The sequence below is a fragment of the Filicampus tigris genome, chromosome 14 (genome assembly GCF_054856515.1).
Source record: "Filicampus tigris isolate MCC_2025a chromosome 14, RoL_Ftig_1.0, whole genome shotgun sequence".
NCBI lineage: Eukaryota > Metazoa > Chordata > Actinopteri > Syngnathiformes > Syngnathidae > Filicampus > Filicampus tigris.
In genome coordinates, this window is record NC_141230.1 from 21,791,374 (window position 1) to 21,806,831 (window position 15,458).

General features: G+C 44.8%; 3 protein-coding genes across 14 annotated transcripts in view; 1 reads left to right on the top strand and 2 right to left on the bottom strand.

Annotated features, from left to right (window-relative positions):
• The window catches only part of col6a3 (collagen, type VI, alpha 3), a 25,254-nt gene extending 11,422 nt beyond the window's left edge, over positions 1-13,832 (bottom strand). The window contains exons 1-25 of one of the 3 annotated variants that reach the window (XM_086050952.1): positions 13,205-13,832; positions 13,165-13,170; positions 12,477-13,070; positions 11,701-12,288; positions 10,973-11,566; positions 10,197-10,784; positions 9,493-10,062; positions 7,933-8,544; positions 6,860-7,480; positions 6,191-6,787; positions 5,328-5,939; positions 3,900-4,234; positions 3,232-3,310; positions 2,668-2,813; positions 2,495-2,587; positions 2,365-2,418; positions 2,137-2,208; positions 1,666-1,692; positions 1,541-1,585; positions 1,401-1,454; positions 1,259-1,321; positions 1,105-1,170; positions 700-753; positions 595-630; positions 446-508 (exon numbers count right to left, since the gene is read on the bottom strand). In XM_086050952.1, the coding sequence (XP_085907078.1) occupies positions 446-508; positions 595-630; positions 700-753; positions 1,105-1,170; positions 1,259-1,321; positions 1,401-1,454; positions 1,541-1,585; positions 1,666-1,692; positions 2,137-2,208; positions 2,365-2,418; positions 2,495-2,587; positions 2,668-2,813; positions 3,232-3,310; positions 3,900-4,234; positions 5,328-5,939; positions 6,191-6,787; positions 6,860-7,480; positions 7,933-8,544; positions 9,493-10,062; positions 10,197-10,784; positions 10,973-11,566; positions 11,701-12,288; positions 12,477-13,070; positions 13,165-13,170; positions 13,205-13,724 (7,089 nt within the window). In that variant the 5' untranslated portion in view covers positions 13,725-13,832. Of the gene's footprint in view, positions 1-445; positions 509-594; positions 631-699; positions 754-1,104; positions 1,171-1,258; positions 1,322-1,400; positions 1,455-1,540; positions 1,586-1,665; positions 1,693-2,136; positions 2,209-2,364; positions 2,419-2,494; positions 2,588-2,667; positions 2,814-3,231; positions 3,311-3,899; positions 4,235-5,327; positions 5,940-6,190; positions 6,788-6,859; positions 7,481-7,932; positions 8,545-9,492; positions 10,063-10,196; positions 10,785-10,972; positions 11,567-11,700; positions 12,388-12,476; positions 13,071-13,164; positions 13,171-13,204 lie in introns of those variants that run through there. The other 2 variants (XM_086050950.1, XM_086050951.1) reach the window with 2 other exon arrangements.
• mlphb (melanophilin b) overlaps positions 1-15,458 on the top strand; it is a 96,359-nt gene that overhangs the window by 3,469 nt on the left and 77,432 nt on the right. For all 10 annotated transcript variants that reach the window (XM_086050962.1, XM_086050959.1, XM_086050964.1 and 7 more), the window contains one exon: positions 3,938-4,166. The gene's annotated coding sequence lies outside the window, so the exon portion shown is untranslated. The remainder of the gene's footprint in view (positions 1-3,937; positions 4,167-15,458) is intronic.
• Positions 14,318-15,387, bottom strand: LOC147136832 (collagen alpha-3(VI) chain-like). Its single transcript, XM_086050970.1, has one exon. It carries the CDS (start codon positions 15,226-15,228, stop codon positions 14,467-14,469), a length of 762 nt encoding a protein of 253 aa, XP_085907096.1. The 5' UTR covers positions 15,229-15,387; the 3' UTR covers positions 14,318-14,466.

Consider the following 15,458-nt stretch of genomic DNA (forward strand, 5'->3'; position numbering starts at 1 on the left):
GACTAATTTTTTTGGCTAACTTTCTACGGGGCACTACTGAGGAAATTCATCCAAAATGGCCGCTTCAAAACAAAATGAAAGATTTCCTGTTGAATTTTTCCCATGGGTCCTTGAGACTTTTTCATGTGTCGTGTTTCAATAAACCTGGCCACGCAATTTCGTGTCGGTCTGTGAAACTGGTGTTGCGGGATAATTTTTTTTCTATGTTTCCAGGGGGCACTATTGACCCAAAATGACCTCTTCAAACCAAAATGGCTCACTTTCTGTACAATTTCTCACATGGGCCCTTGAGCCGTTTCATGCATTCTGTTAAAGCAGACTTGCCCACTCAGTTTCATGAAGACTGATGAAACTGGTTTTGGGGATGATATTTTTGTAACTTTCCAGGGGGTGCTACATCGCTAATTTTACCTACGGCTAAACATTTGCAAATAGGACGTCTTACTCTTGATCCTCCGATTCCAGGTTCTCCCCTCACACCGTCAACTCCAGGCGGTCCCGCGTTACCCTTGATTGGAAACAGTGACATATTAGAATGAGGCGACATCATTACCCTTGGTCATATCATGTAAAAAAAAAAAAAAATAGACTTACAGCTTGTCCGGGTGCGCCTCGTCTTCCATCCGCTCCCTAATGAAAACATCCAGGTAAATATAAAGTGGCCACATGGCAAAAGCAATGAGTGATAGAATGTGTTACCCTTCTTCCTGGCTCTCCGGGTGCTCCCTTGTTTCCGTCCTCGCCGGGATCGCCCTAGCAGTCAACAAGACACAACAGTGCAAAGTCACTTTTAGGTAACAGCGTGTATAAGGTGTGTATGTGAGTTTGGGCTGTGTGTTTTTGATGTGTGTATTTAAGTTCATATTTAGGCTATACATTTGATGTGTGATTGATTTGTGTTTGTGGATGTGGGTGACTTTGTGTTTAGTGCATGTTTGGAAATGTGTTTGTGTATGTATGTTTGGTGTGTGTATGTGTGTGTTTGGCGTGTAGTGAGCGTTTGTAAATGCAGTTTCATACTATATATTTTTTTGTTATAATGTATTGCATTTGCTTATGCAACGTATTATATTCCTAGATACTGTATGCAACTGGGGACATTACCGCCGGTCCGGCATCACCAGGGTCTCCTTTTGGTCCAGCTCGGCCGTTATCACTTCCACTTGTACCCTATTAAGGCAGAAATATCAATATCAATCAATCAGACACCAAGACTCGTTTCAATGGTTACAATACAGCAAATATTAACGAAACTCACAGGGTCTCCTCTGATTCCCATTTCTCCGCGGTCCCCTGCTTGGCCTTTGATGCCTTTTGGACCCTGGAAGATTCAAAGACAAAAACATTAGATGGGAAAATGTTGCCTGGGAAATATTCATAACAAAAAATCCATTACTCACTCTTCTGCCAGGATGTCCTCTGTCTCCTGAGGGTCCAGCCACTCCACTTTTGCCCTGAGAACACCGCCACAGATGCAAATGTATTCAATTCTATCCCTGTAACAATATGATTCTGATTACATTTCACCAGACGCCATTACCTCTTCTCCATTAATACCGTCCAGGCCGATTTCTCCAGATTCACCCTGCAACCGGTTAGCATTTGTTTAGCGTTCTTTAAATAGGTCAGTCTCACAATGTGAATGTAAAAAGGAAATGAAGTCACCTTTTCTCCAGAGTATCCCCGAGAACCCTGAGGAAAGCATGTTGGAAATCATAGTTAGCATACAGCAAAGTCGATGTCATTCAGTGATTATATAGTATATTTATATAAATGAGAAAAATCAAAGGACCCTCAGAGGATATGTCATCAGAATTTGCTGTGCGCCGCCCACATGCAATGACAAAAACTCAAATGTTTGGCAGTTTAGCTTCGCCCATCTGTCTCGGGTATGAGGTTCAAATTTAGTAGCAATCGGATAAAATTTTGTTGATAAAACTAATACATTAAATGTAAATTGTCTTCAAATCATTTTTGAGGGTTACACCCGATGTACATTTTCACAAGGATTACAATTTGTCTGAGAAAGCCCACAAAATATTATGTAGGCCGAGACGTAATAACGATGAAGCACTTTCGAGAGGGACTTAATTCACCAGAAATGTGTACAATCAATGAAATGATCATGTCCTTTACCTTGAAACCTCTCTGTCCAGGACAGCCCTGGAAACCCTGAGTTCCATTCACACCAGGAGGACCTCGCTCTCCCTGTTATCAGATATTTACCACAAAATATGTTAACGCATGACAAGAAATAATTTATATATTTCATGAAAACCGCATGACTGCAAATCAATACAACTTACAAGTCTTGTAAGTGTTGTTGTATAAACACTGTCAGAAAGGGACCACAAATAAACTTACCGGTCCACCCTCATCACCAGGATGTCCTTGGCTTCCTCCACCACCTGGTCGACCCTAAAAATACAAAGCAATCCTAACAATCAACATGTTTAACTTACTTTTTAAAGGTATTTTGATCTTGTTTTTTTACCTTAGTCCCTGAAACTCCTATGGAGCCTCGGTCTCCCCTTGTGCCCGTACATTTGCACGGCACTCCACAGCACTCCCTCTCTGCAATATTGTCCTACGTAACATTAAGGAAACATTCTGTTAGCGAATATACAGTATTTTATATTGTTCTGCGCAGTGAAATTGTCCATTTACCAGTTCCTCCATTAGCTCGTAGTCCAAGTCTAGGATGTTGAGTCGTAGGGGTCTGGTGTACCTGAAGCCACGGCCAAATTCCAACAACGCAGCGTCTTCAAACCTGGGCACTCTTTCCAGCCCGACCAGGATCAAACTGTTGACTCCTGGTTGCAGATGGAAAATGTTCTTTTGTCATTACAGTCAACCCCCCGGTCATCGTGCGGGCTATGTTCCTTACCCACCCATAATGGGTGGAAAAAAAAGTTGTACCCCTTTCACATGATTTAAGCACATTTTAAACTTCTTAAAAACTACATTTTAAAAACACAATTTTGTTTCTGTTAGATATGTGCCTTTAAGTGGTAGGTCCTGGTGGGGTGGCACGTGACATGGTAAGCTGCGGGGAGCGTGGCCGCTTGTCTCATCCTTTGGCGAGTCTGCGTATTAGTGTCTGAGCATGAGCAGCTCCTGAACCCATGCGCGCATTTTGTTTGTTTGACTGTTCTCCTAGCGTTCAGTACACGAGCGCGTTAAAAATGTCTGCAATATAGAGAGTTGATCATTTTGAAGGGTAGTAGTCACCTGATTGCCTGAGCTCTTCCACTCGCCTTCTCATTTCAGGATAGGGTGCATCAATACCGTCGGTCAGATGAATAACAACCTGGAATGAAAAGATTACAGTCAGACATCATCGCTTCAAGTACAGTCAAACCTCAGTTGAGGGACAAACAAATCGTTTTTTGAACAAGACTTTCAAACAGACTTTCTTGCTTCGGTTCACAAACTCAGTTTGAGAGCAGTCTTGGCAGTCCCCGTGGAAACATTGTTCTCTCTGTCCATCACGTACTTCACACATAGATACTGTATCTTTCTGGGTTTTTTTTCTCTGTAAATTAGACCTCGCTATGGCTACCAAGAATGTGAAACGTGCAAGTGATAATGCTATTCGGAACTAATCATCTTTCTGATCTGCGTGTTTGAGTCTAGCTCTATCTACATTCTGTACTATTCTTAAGAACAAAGAGGCAGGAAAGGGTTCATTTATTTGCATATGTTTTCTCAACTAAACCCATAGAAAAAAGTAAAACATTACTTGGTACTGGGGCTGGAACTGAATAATTGTATCTCCCATTATGTAAAAGGTAAAAATGACTTTGGTTCGCAAACCGAGTCTCTGAAGGCTAGAAGTTTGTGAACTGAGGTTTGACTGTACTTACTATGAGAAAGGCACATGTGTCTCATAAACCCACCTTGACAGTATCATCTTGTCTGTTTCTGAATCTGTCAGTGTAAGCCGAGATGGTCTTGCCGCTGAGAACGAAGGGGCCGCGAGCGCGAAGGGCTCTAAAGGCGTCCAAGAGCTTGTCAGCATTGTCGGAGAAGTCCACCTGGACCGGCTGCCCGGTGGAGTCGATGGCCACCATGCCAATTTGAATGGAGGGAATTTGCCCCGATGAACAACTGATGGTCGACATTTTGGAGATCCTCTGCAGAATGGCAGCCATCTTGCTCAGGAGGTTGGTTTGGGCACTGAATATATTTTGGGCAGAAACGTCGAAGCCCACTAACACCTCGAGGTTGCAGGCTAGAAAAGACAAAATTGTCATACAAAAATGATTTAGTCCATTATCACCTTTTACGCCATTCACCAGTCATTGATTGAACAGCTCAACACTGTACAAGATACAGAATACTTCTGTCTGGACACTGTGCAATAATGTTATACATATGACATATTTACAATCAATATTATGAATATACACATACAGTACATTCTACTGTGTACAAGATTTTTATTATCCATATTTATACCTGTATGTTTGCACTTTGTGTAAATGTGATAGCAGAATGTGAGTAGAGTAATCCCTCCTCCATCGCAGGGGTTACTTTCCAGAACCACAACTAATTAGTGAAAATCCTCAGTTTAGGTATGTTTTTGTAGCATTTAGGGCACCTAAACTTTTATAAGGTCTTTATACACACTTTTAAAACAATATAAACACATTTTTACACATATTAGGAGAGAGCAAGAGCAATGCAGAATACAAAAATATAGGACAAGCAGAATAAAAAGATAATGTAATAACACTTAATAACAAAAAAATCAGCTACTGTATATAGCTGGCCTTCTAACTGTGAACTGTGATATAGTGTGGCGTTACTGTATATGATTGTCCTTTACATTTCAGTATTTTAATGTGGAATTTCTTTCATATTTCACTGTGCAATACAACTATTATTAGATTTGATCATATACTGCACATATTAAGTGCATGACAATTATACGCTGTCTCACTGACAATAATATTATACTACACTTTGTACACTTTGTAGTTGTACGTATCTTACTGTAGCATGATTAGACTTCATTTATTATTTACGACACAAACACGAATCTTAATCTTGTGTTTTTTCTAATTTAGATGGCACTTCAATTTCTTTGAATTCTACCTCAATACTTCTCTTTTTAATGATTCATACTTTATGGTTGATTCTATAATGCACTATTAATTATTATTAGTGGTATCGCTGTTTACCCACTACGGAAATTTGCAGTTGATAGCGATAGTTTTTTTTAAAACAGTTTTACTGTATAGCTGCCTATTTGTCTATTTATTGATCTATTGAGCTATCTATCTATCATGATCGTGACAAAATATTGGTGTAATATTTCTTACCTTTGGGGGCTTCCTGTACACCAACGCACAGCTTGCCCTTCACTTCGTCATCTAACGTCCCCAGGATTTGCTCATTGAGCTCAGAGAGCTCCTGGATGGTTCTGGCTCTGGCCACTGTTGAGGAGTCACTGGCAAGGGTCTCTAGCTCATTTTCCGTGTCACCCACTCCAACGGCAAAGACTCTCACACCACTCTTCTTTAAGCCGAGTACCGCTGATTTGCTGTCATCAGACGATGGTCCTCCCGTGATGACCATGAGGATCTGAGGAGTGCCTTCATCTTTCCTACTGCCCTTTTCTTTGGAAAAGTGAACATTTTGTATGTGTCGAATGGCCGCCCCTGTGTTGGTTCTACGCCCCCCTTTATAATCTGCACGTTCGATGGCACTAATAATGTCTGGTTTGTTTTTGTAGGTGTTGAGGTAAAACATATCCGACACATCGGTGCCATAATGCGCCAGTCCAATCCTCAGGTTGTCTCGGTCAGTGTAGAACAGATCTATTAGTTCGGCGACAAATGTCATCACTTTATTGAAATTTTCTCTGCCCAGATTTATGGAGCCATCCACCAAAAACACAATATCAGCCTTCTTGGGTGCAGGCAGGCCTTGTGCTGGGACGAGATAACACATAGAAGGAAAAAGGGTATTTCATGAGTTATTATAGCTGTTAGAACGTATCGTTGCTGTCCTGTGAAAAACACGTATGTACAATTTTTAAATTAAAAAAAAAAAAATCACGTTAATGGGAAGTCTGTAATGCAGAAACCCTTTTCAAATAAAAAAAATGAAAAAAATGCACATAAATGTTTTTCACAGGACAGTGATGATATGCTAATACTCTGTTCATTTCCATAACACTCACTTGGAATTTCATCTGGGGTGGGATCAACAGGAAGTGTCCCCCTCAGTCTTGCCACGAACCTGTCGTTGATTGCCGGCAGGCCAGGGAACGTAGGAACCTGAAGAACATCTTCCGGTGACTTAGCAATTTGGGCAAGCTGCCTTGTGTCTGCTCCACTTGCTCCAATACCAATACAGTTGACCCTGGATCCCTTTAGCAAAGGCCCATAGAGAGACACATCTTGCGGGGAACGTCCACCTGTGAGAACCACAAGATGCTGGGAGGCCTCCAGTGGACGAACACCGGCAGAGGGCTTTAACTCATTCTGTATGACATATTCGATCGCATCAGCCAGATTGGAGGAGCGGCCGCCCATTTGACGGAGTTTTCTAACGGCCGTGATAACATCTGGCTTGGCGTTGTGCGAATTGAGCGAGAACTCTGGTTTGACTCGGTCCGCATACTGGACGAGGGCCACACGCACTTGGTCTGGTCTCACGTCGAGTTGTCGGACAAGATTCAAGATAAAGTCACGGATGTGGGCAATACCAGTGACGCCTGTGTTGTCTGAGCCATCAATGAGGAAAATGATGTCCTTTCGACCAACGTCTAACACATCTGGAAAGATGAATAAAACAAGGACTTTTAGTTATGTATTCAAGCAAAGTCAATTAAACATTGACATCTTACCTAAGAGCACATCGGGAGGGCGATAGCTTTTGATGATATCAGTAGCGGATATTGTTTTGACTGAATCAATGAGCTGCTGCTCCACAGTTGGAAGCTCCTGGAAACTTTCAACTGTGTATGCGAGTTCAGGCTTCAAGGAAATTTTCCTCAGCTCATCCGGGTCTGAATTCCTTGAACCGATGGCGATAGGTGCAACATGGCTTCTCTTAAGTTGGTCTGCTGGAGCTGTAACATCGTCTGTAGAGCTTCCACCGGTAACTACTATCAAAAACTGAGGCACTCCATCTTCGATGCGACTTCCGGCGGACCTCTGGTAGATGTTTTGAGAGACCCACTCAAGAGCACGACCTGTGTTCAGACGACTTCCTCCTCTGCTTCGAAGTTGCGTTACAGCCTGGCGTACTTCGTTTTTCGTGGAAAATTCATTTAGGAGGAACTCTACCTTTGCATCGTCGCTATACTGTACAACTGAAACTCTGACTTTATCCAGTCCAACATCTAACTTCTCCACAACTCTTTTGATCATTTCACGAATGGAAGGGAAGTCATTTCGTGCTGTACTGGAGCCGTCGATGAGAAACACGACATCCCTCTTTTCTCCACCTGTGCTTGGTTCAATTTCTGTAAAAAAACAAGAATCCAAGGAAACAAGGTATAATTGGCGATATATTTTACAACATGAGCTAATTAATGATATACAGTTGGTCCTTGCATACTAGTGGTTCGGCAGCCGTGGATTGGCTCATTCGCGTATGTACAAAAAAAAAAAATCCAATAATTACTTTTTTTTTCATATTTGCTTTTTTTTGGTTGTTGTTTTTTTCATTGTTGTTGGATTTTTTCTTCCAATTTCACTCCTGTTTTTTGAGAAAATGTATCGTGAATGTTTGCTAGCCTTTTTTGAAGATTTGTTTGGGATTGGAAAAATAATATCAACAGCCATCAATTATACACAGATTTTCGTTATTCGCGGGCTGGCCTGGTCCTCATAAATTGCAAATAGTGGTGGTCCACTGTATAACAAAACAGCATGTCAATCAATTTCACATGAGTGCAGTAGAATATATAGCTACCTCCAATTACTGGGAATTGTGGGATGATCCTGGCGATGTCATCGTCGGATAATTCAGTAAGACTATTGATTATGTTTTCTTGGACCGTATCCAAGCTTGGGAGATCATCGATAGTGTAGGCAAAGTTAGGTACAAAGGACACGATTTGCAGATCCTCAGGCTTCACATCCCTGGTTCCAATGCTGAACGGAATAACTCTCGATCGTTTGAGGGTGGATGCCGGACGAACAATGTCATCTGTGGGAGGCCCACTGGAGAGGACAACCAAAAACTGAGGTACACCCTCTTGTTTCCTGCTACCTCGTGCAGCTGTCAGCATGTCCTCACTGACAAATTTTAAAGCTTGACCCAGGTTACGCTGTGTTCCTCCCCGCTGTCTTAATCCCCTGACAGCATTCAAGACATCTTCTTTGGTTTTATGTGTGTTCAGATACATGTCAGCCTGCGCATAATCGCCAAACTGGACCACGCCGATTCTGATCTTTTTTTCGCCCACGTTCAGATTCTGGACAACCCTATTGATGAACTCCTGGATGATAGGAAAATCCCTTCCAACGCTGTTAGATCCGTCGACGACGAAGATGATGTCCCTCTGGGGGCCTTGCGACTCAGCTAAGGAAAGAGGAAAATTGTATGTTACATTGTTTCTGAGTGAAATTTAAAAAAAAGCTTTCACTATGCCGGTAGTTATTCCATTATAGCAGAAATTAAACAGACAACAGTTGGGAAGTTGATATCAAATACACAGTTGTTTTGTATTTGGGTGGTTGTGGTAACTAAAGGAGACCATCATTAAGATGAAAAATACAACGTAAAACTGTAATATATATGTTCAGGAGAGTCAGTCAATGTGTATGAGCAATCAACAATGAACAGTTAAAAAATGTGCTGCATATTCTACATCTAATTCAAGAAAGTATGTTCGGAAATACGCTCCGAGCACGCACTGGTTCACTCCGACCGTTAGGAAGCTCAAAGCTTTGCTCAAATGTGCATTTGGGTTATTCAGAGTGCACTAAAAACAGAATGCCAGTCCGCGCTCCAGGCACTCCAAAGAGGGACACAGTGCACTAGTCCGTTAGGTAGTCCTAATAGAAACAGTTCAAGCATGAGCTGCTAATTGGTTTAGATTACATTGGCTGCATTTGGAAATGAATGAGAGGGGAGCGCGCTCTGTCTCTCCAAACATAGAGTAGTAAACTCAGAGTGAAATTCTGATTGCGCCCAAAGGCATAACATAAGGTAAGGTGCAATGCACATGGAACAGGAAACTCATATTAAAAAATCATCAGGACTCGGATCCTTTGGAAATGTACATCATAGGTGTACATCAAACCTTAACCTGAATTATAAGAGGAGAGAGATATGGGGAGACAAAAGTTTTAAATAATGTAGAAATATTTCTTCTAACAATTTCAAGAAAAAGAAGGTATATTGTTGAAATTGTATTTATTTTTATTTGATTTATTTATACTTTATATACTTTTATATATTCATATATCCCATGAATCAGCTGCAGGTTGCTGGGGGAAAAAAGATTGTGATGAAGATATTGCTTACCAGTAACTGTTGGTTTCATGAACACAGTACTTAGCACCCTGCTCATTACAGAGGAAAGGTCTGTAAAATCAAGCAGAGAAATAAGATATCTGGGATCGTGGGCTATCCTCTGCAGCTCTCCGCTATCGGAACTTCTGCTTCCGATGGCAAAGATCAGCACTCCCAGCTGTTTGAGAGCAGAAGCTGGCGCATCCACACTGTCAAAAGACCTTCCGCCACTAAGCAAGAGCAAGACCTGTGGGACGCCTTCAAGACGTCTGCTGCCGGCAGAAGCTGTAAAGACATTATCCCTCAAGTATTGGAGAGCTGCTCCGGTATTGAGGGGCTTTCCACCTCTGTGTCGCAATCCTTTGATAATGCCAAGGATCTCGCCCTTTGTGGTGTATGTGTTCAGATAGAACTGGACGGCTGCATCTCTGCTATACTGAACAAGGGAGACACGATCTTTGTCGTCATCCAAACTCAGTGTCTCTACCACTCTTTGGACAAAGTCCCTCATTGCTGGGAATGAGTTTCTTGTGCCGTCAGAGCCATCCAACAAGAAAACAACATCGCTTCCCAGTCTGTCCGCTGCGGCAAACAAAACATGATACGTATTAAGAACCCAGTTTCTCCCACCTGACAGTCAAATGTCGACGCAAGCCTGGTTACAAATTTAAGTAACAGTCAACTTGTCATTTGTTCGGAATACAGATCTCGCTTACCAGTCACTGTTGGTGTCATGGGTGTGGCTCTGAGCACCCTGCTTATTACAGAGGAGAGCTGTTCTTGGACACTGGGGAGGTCAGAGAGCTCAGACACTGCAAGTGCATGACTAGGGTCATAGGAGATCTTTTTCAGCTCACTGCCGTCAGAGTTCTGTGTTCCAATGCTGATTGTAAAGACGCCCTGCTGTTTGAGAGCAGAGGCTGGCGCATCTACGCTGTCTAAAGACCTGCCGCCATTTAGCAGGATCAAGATCTGAGGAACACCTTGCGAGCGCCTACTCCCTGAGGAGTTTGTAAAGACGTTGTCCCTGACGTATCGGAGGGCGGCCCCTGTGTTGAGGGGTCTGCCTCCTCTGTGTACTAGCCCTCTGACTGCATCCACAACATCCTCTCTTGTGGTGTACGTGTTCAGATAGAAATTGGCCTCTGCATCTCTGCTGTACTGGACCACAGAGACATGGTCTTTGTTAACGCCCACATTGAGTTTTGCCACCAATTGCTCAACAAAATTGCGCATGGCGGGGAAGCCATTCCTTGTTCCTTCAGAACCATCCAGAAGGAATACAATATCCTTTTTGGCTTCAGCTGAGAAAAGACGGAAAGACAAATAAAGTGACAGTGACACTAGCCGACAACTGACATTGTTGGGACACAGGTGTGTTTCCCTGTCAGTCCCTTCAAATTAAAACAATTGACAGGATAGTTAACTATAAATCGTTTTAGGAAAGGGGGGTCTGATAGGCCGCCAGTGAGTGCTGCTCTTGTACACGTACCAATTACTGGTGGCGTTTCTGGGGTGACCTCAATCACCACAGCCTCCACGGAAGACTGAAGCTGTTGTTGGACATTGGGGAGGTCAGTGAATTCAGCCACGGAAAGAGCATATCTGGGATCGTGAGCTATCTTCTGCAGCTCTCCGCTATCGGAGCTTCTGCTTCCGATGGCAAAGATCAGCACTCCCAGCTGTTTGAGAGCAGAAGCTGGCGCATCAACACTGTCAAATGACCTTCCGCCACTAAGCAGGATCAGGACCTGTGGGACGCCTTCAAGGCGCCTGCTGCCGGCAGAAGCTGTAAAGACATTGTCCCTCAAGTATTGGAGAGCCGCTCCGGTGTTGAGGGGCTTTCCACCTCTGTGTCGCAATCCTCTGACAATGCCAAGGATCTCGCCCTTTGTGGTGTATGTGTTCAGATAGAACTGGACGGCTGCATCTCTGCTATACTGAACAAGGGAGACGCGATCTTTGTTGTCATCCAAACTCAGTGTCTCGACCACTCTTTGGACAAAGTCCCTAATAGCTGGGAATGAGTTTCTTGTGCCGTCAGAGCCATCCAACAAGAAAACGACATCCCTTCCCGGTCTGTCCGCTGCGGCAAACAAAACATGATACGTATTAAGAACGCAGCTTCTCCCACCTGGCAGTCAAATGTCGACGCAAGCCTGTTTACACATTTGAGTAACAGTCCACTTGTCATTTGTTCGGGATACAAATCTCGCTTACCAGTCACTGTTGGTGTCATGGGCGTGGCTCTGAGTACCCTGCTTATTACAGAGGAGAGCTGTTCTTGGACACTGGGGAGGTCAGAGAGCTCAGACACTGCAAGTGCATGACTAGGGTCATAGGAGATCTTTTTCAGCTCACTGCCGTCAGAGTTCTGTGTTCCAATGCTGATTGTAAAGACGCCCTGCTGTTTGAGAGCAGAGGCTGGCGCATCTACGCTGTCTAAAGACCTGCCGCCATTTAGCAGGATCAAGATCTGAGGAACACCTTGCGAGCGCCTGCTCCCTGAGGAGTTTGTAAAGACGTTGTCCCTGACGTATCGGAGGGCGGCCCCTGTGTTGAGGGGTCTGCCTCCTCTGTGTACTAGCCCTCTGACTGCATCCACAACATCCTCTCTTGTGGTGTACGTGTTCAGATAGAAATTGGCCTCTGCATCTCTGCTGTACTGGACCACAGAGACATGGTCTTTGTTAACGCCCACATTGAGTTTTGCCACCAATTGCTCAACAAAATTGCGCATGGCGGGGAAGCCATTCCTTGTTCCTTCAGAACCATCCAGAAGGAATACAATATCCTTTTTGGCTTCAGCTGAGAAAAGACGGAAAGACAAATAAAGTGACAGTGACACTAGCCGACAACTGACATTGTTGGGACACAGGTGTGTTTCCCTGTCAGTCCCTTCTAATTAAAACAATTGACAGGATAGTTAACTATAAATCGTTTTAGGAAAGGGGGGTCTGATAGGCCGCCAGTGAGTGCTGCTCTTGTACACGTACCAATTACTGGTGGCGTTTCTCGGGTGACCTCAATCACCACAGCCTCCACGGAAGACTGAAGCTGTTGTTGGACATTGGGGAGGTCAGTGAATTCAGCCACGGAAAGAGCATATCTGGGATCGTGAGCTATCTTCTGCAGCTCTCCGCTATCGGAGCTTCTGCTTCCGATGGCAAAGATCAGCACTCCCAGCTGTTTGAGAGCAGAAGCTGGCGCATCAACACTGTCAAATGACCTTCCGCCACTAAGCAGGATCAGGACCTGTGGGACGCCTTCAAGGCGCCTGCTGCCGGCAGAAGCTGTAAAGACATTGTCCCTCAAGTATTGGAGAGCCGCTCCGGTGTTGAGGGGCTTTCCACCTCTGTGTCGCAATCCTCTGACAATGCCAAGGATCTCGCCCTTTGTGGTGTATGTGTTCAGATAGAACTGGACGGCTGCATCTCTGCTATACTGAACAAGGGAGACGCGATCTTTGTCGTCATCCAAACTCAGTGTCTCGACCACTCTTTGGACAAAGTCCCTAATAGCTGGGAATGAGTTTCTTGTGCCGTCAGAGCCATCCAACAAGAAAACGACATCCCTTCCCGGTCTGTCCGCTGCGGCAAACAAAACATGATACGTATTAAGAACGCAGCTTCTCCCACCTGGCAGTCAAATGTCGACGCAAGCCTGTTTACACATTTGAGTAACAGTCCACTTGTCATTTGTTCGGGATACAAATCTCGCTTACCAGTCACCGTTGGTGTCATGGGCGTGGCTCTGAGTACCCTGCTTATTACAGAGGAGAGCTGTTCTTGGACACTGGGGAGGTCAGAGAGCTCAGACACTGCAAGTGCATGACTAGGGTCATAGGAGATCTTTTTCAGCTCACTGCCGTCAGAGTTCTGTGTTCCAATGCTGATTGTAAAGACGCCCTGCTGTTTGAGAGCAGAGGCTGGCGCATCTACGCTGTCTAAAGACCTGCCGCCATTTAGCAGGATCAAGATCTGAGGAACACCTTGCGAGCGCCTGCTCCCTGAGGAGTTTGTAAAGACGTTGTCCCTGACGTATCGGAGGGCGGCCCCTGTGTTGAGGGGTCTGCCTCCTCTGTGTACTAGCCCTCTGACTGCATCCACAACATCCTCTCTTGTGGTGTACGTGTTCAGATAGAAATTGGCCTCTGCATCTCTGCTGTACTGGACCACAGAGACATGGTCTTTGTTAACGCCCACATTGAGTTTTGCCACCAATTGCTCAACAAAATTGCGCATGGCGGGGAAGCCATTCCTTGTTCCTTCAGAACCATCCAGAAGGAATACAATATCCTTTTTGGCTTCAGCTGAGAAAAGACGGAAAGACAAATAAAGTGACAGTGACACTAGCCGACAACTGACATTGTTGGGACACAGGTGTGTTTCCCTGTCAGTCCCTTCAAATTAAAACAATTGACAGGATAGTTAACTATAAATCGTTTTAGGAAAGGGGGGTCTGATAGGCCGCCAGTGAGTGCTGCTCTTGTACACGTACCAATTACTGGTGGCGTTTCTGGGGTGACCTCAATCACCACAGCCTCCACGGAAGACTGAAGCTGTTGTTGGACATTGGGGAGGTCAGTGAATTCAGCCACGGAAAGAGCATATCTGGGATCGTGAGCTATCTTCTGCAGCTCTCCGCTATCGGAGCTTCTGCTTCCGATGGCAAAGATCAGCACTCCCAGCTGTTTGAGAGCAGAAGCTGGCGCATCAACATTGTCAAATGACCTTCCGCCACTAAGCAGGATCAGGACCTGTGGGACGCCTTCAAGGCGCCTGCTGCCGGCAGAAGCTGTAAAGACATTGTCCCTCAAGTATTGGAGAGCCGCTCCGGTGTTGAGGGGCTTTCCACCTCTGTGTCGCAATCCTCTGACAATGCCAAGGATCTCGCCCTTTGTGGTGTATGTGTTCAGATAGAACTGGACGGCTGCATCTCTGCTATACTGAACAAGGGAGACGCGATCTTTGTCGTCATCCAAACTCAGTGTCTCGACCACTCTTTGGACAAAGTCCCTAATAGCTGGGAATGAGTTTCTTGTGCCGTCAGAGCCATCCAACAAGAAAACGACATCCCTTCCCGGTCTGTCCGCTGCGGCAAACAAAACATGATACGTATTAAGAACGCAGCTTCTCCCACCTGGCAGTCAAATGTCGACGCAAGCCTGTTTACACATTTGAGTAACAGTCCACTTGTCATTTGTTCGGGATACAAATCTCGCTTACCAGTCACCGTTGGTGTCATGGGCGTGGCTCTGAGTACCCTGCTTATTACAGAGGAGAGCTGTTCTTGGACACTGGGGAGGTCAGAGAGCTCAGACACTGCAAGTGCATGACTAGGGTCATAGGAGATCTTTTTCAGCTCACTGCCGTCAGAGTTCTGTGTTCCAATGCTGATTGTAAAGACGCCCTGCTGTTTGAGAGCAGAGGCTGGCGCATCTACGCTGTCTAAAGACCTGCCGCCATTTAGCAGGATCAAGATCTGAGGAACACCTTGCGAGCGCCTGCTCCCTGAGGAGTTTGTAAAGACGTTGTCCCTGACGTATCGGAGGGCGGCCCCTGTGTTGAGGGGTCTGCCTCCTCTGTGTACTAGCCCTCTGACTGCATCCACAACATCCTCTCTTGTGGTGTACGTGTTCAGATAGAAATTGGCCTCTGCATCTCTGCTGTACTGGACCACAGAGACATGGTCTTTGTTAACGCCCACATTGAGTTTTGCCACCAATTGCTCAACAAAATTGCGCATGGCGGGGAAGCCATTCCTTGTTCCTTCAGAACCATCCAGAAGGAATACAATATCCTTTTTGGCTTCAGCTGAGAAAAGACGGAAAGACAAATAAAGTGACAGTGACACTAGCCGACAACTGACATTGTTGGGACACAGGTGTGTTTCCCTGTCAGTCCCTTCTAATTAAAACAATTGACAGGATAGTTAACTATAAATCGTTTTAGGAAAGGGGGGTCTGATAGGCCGCC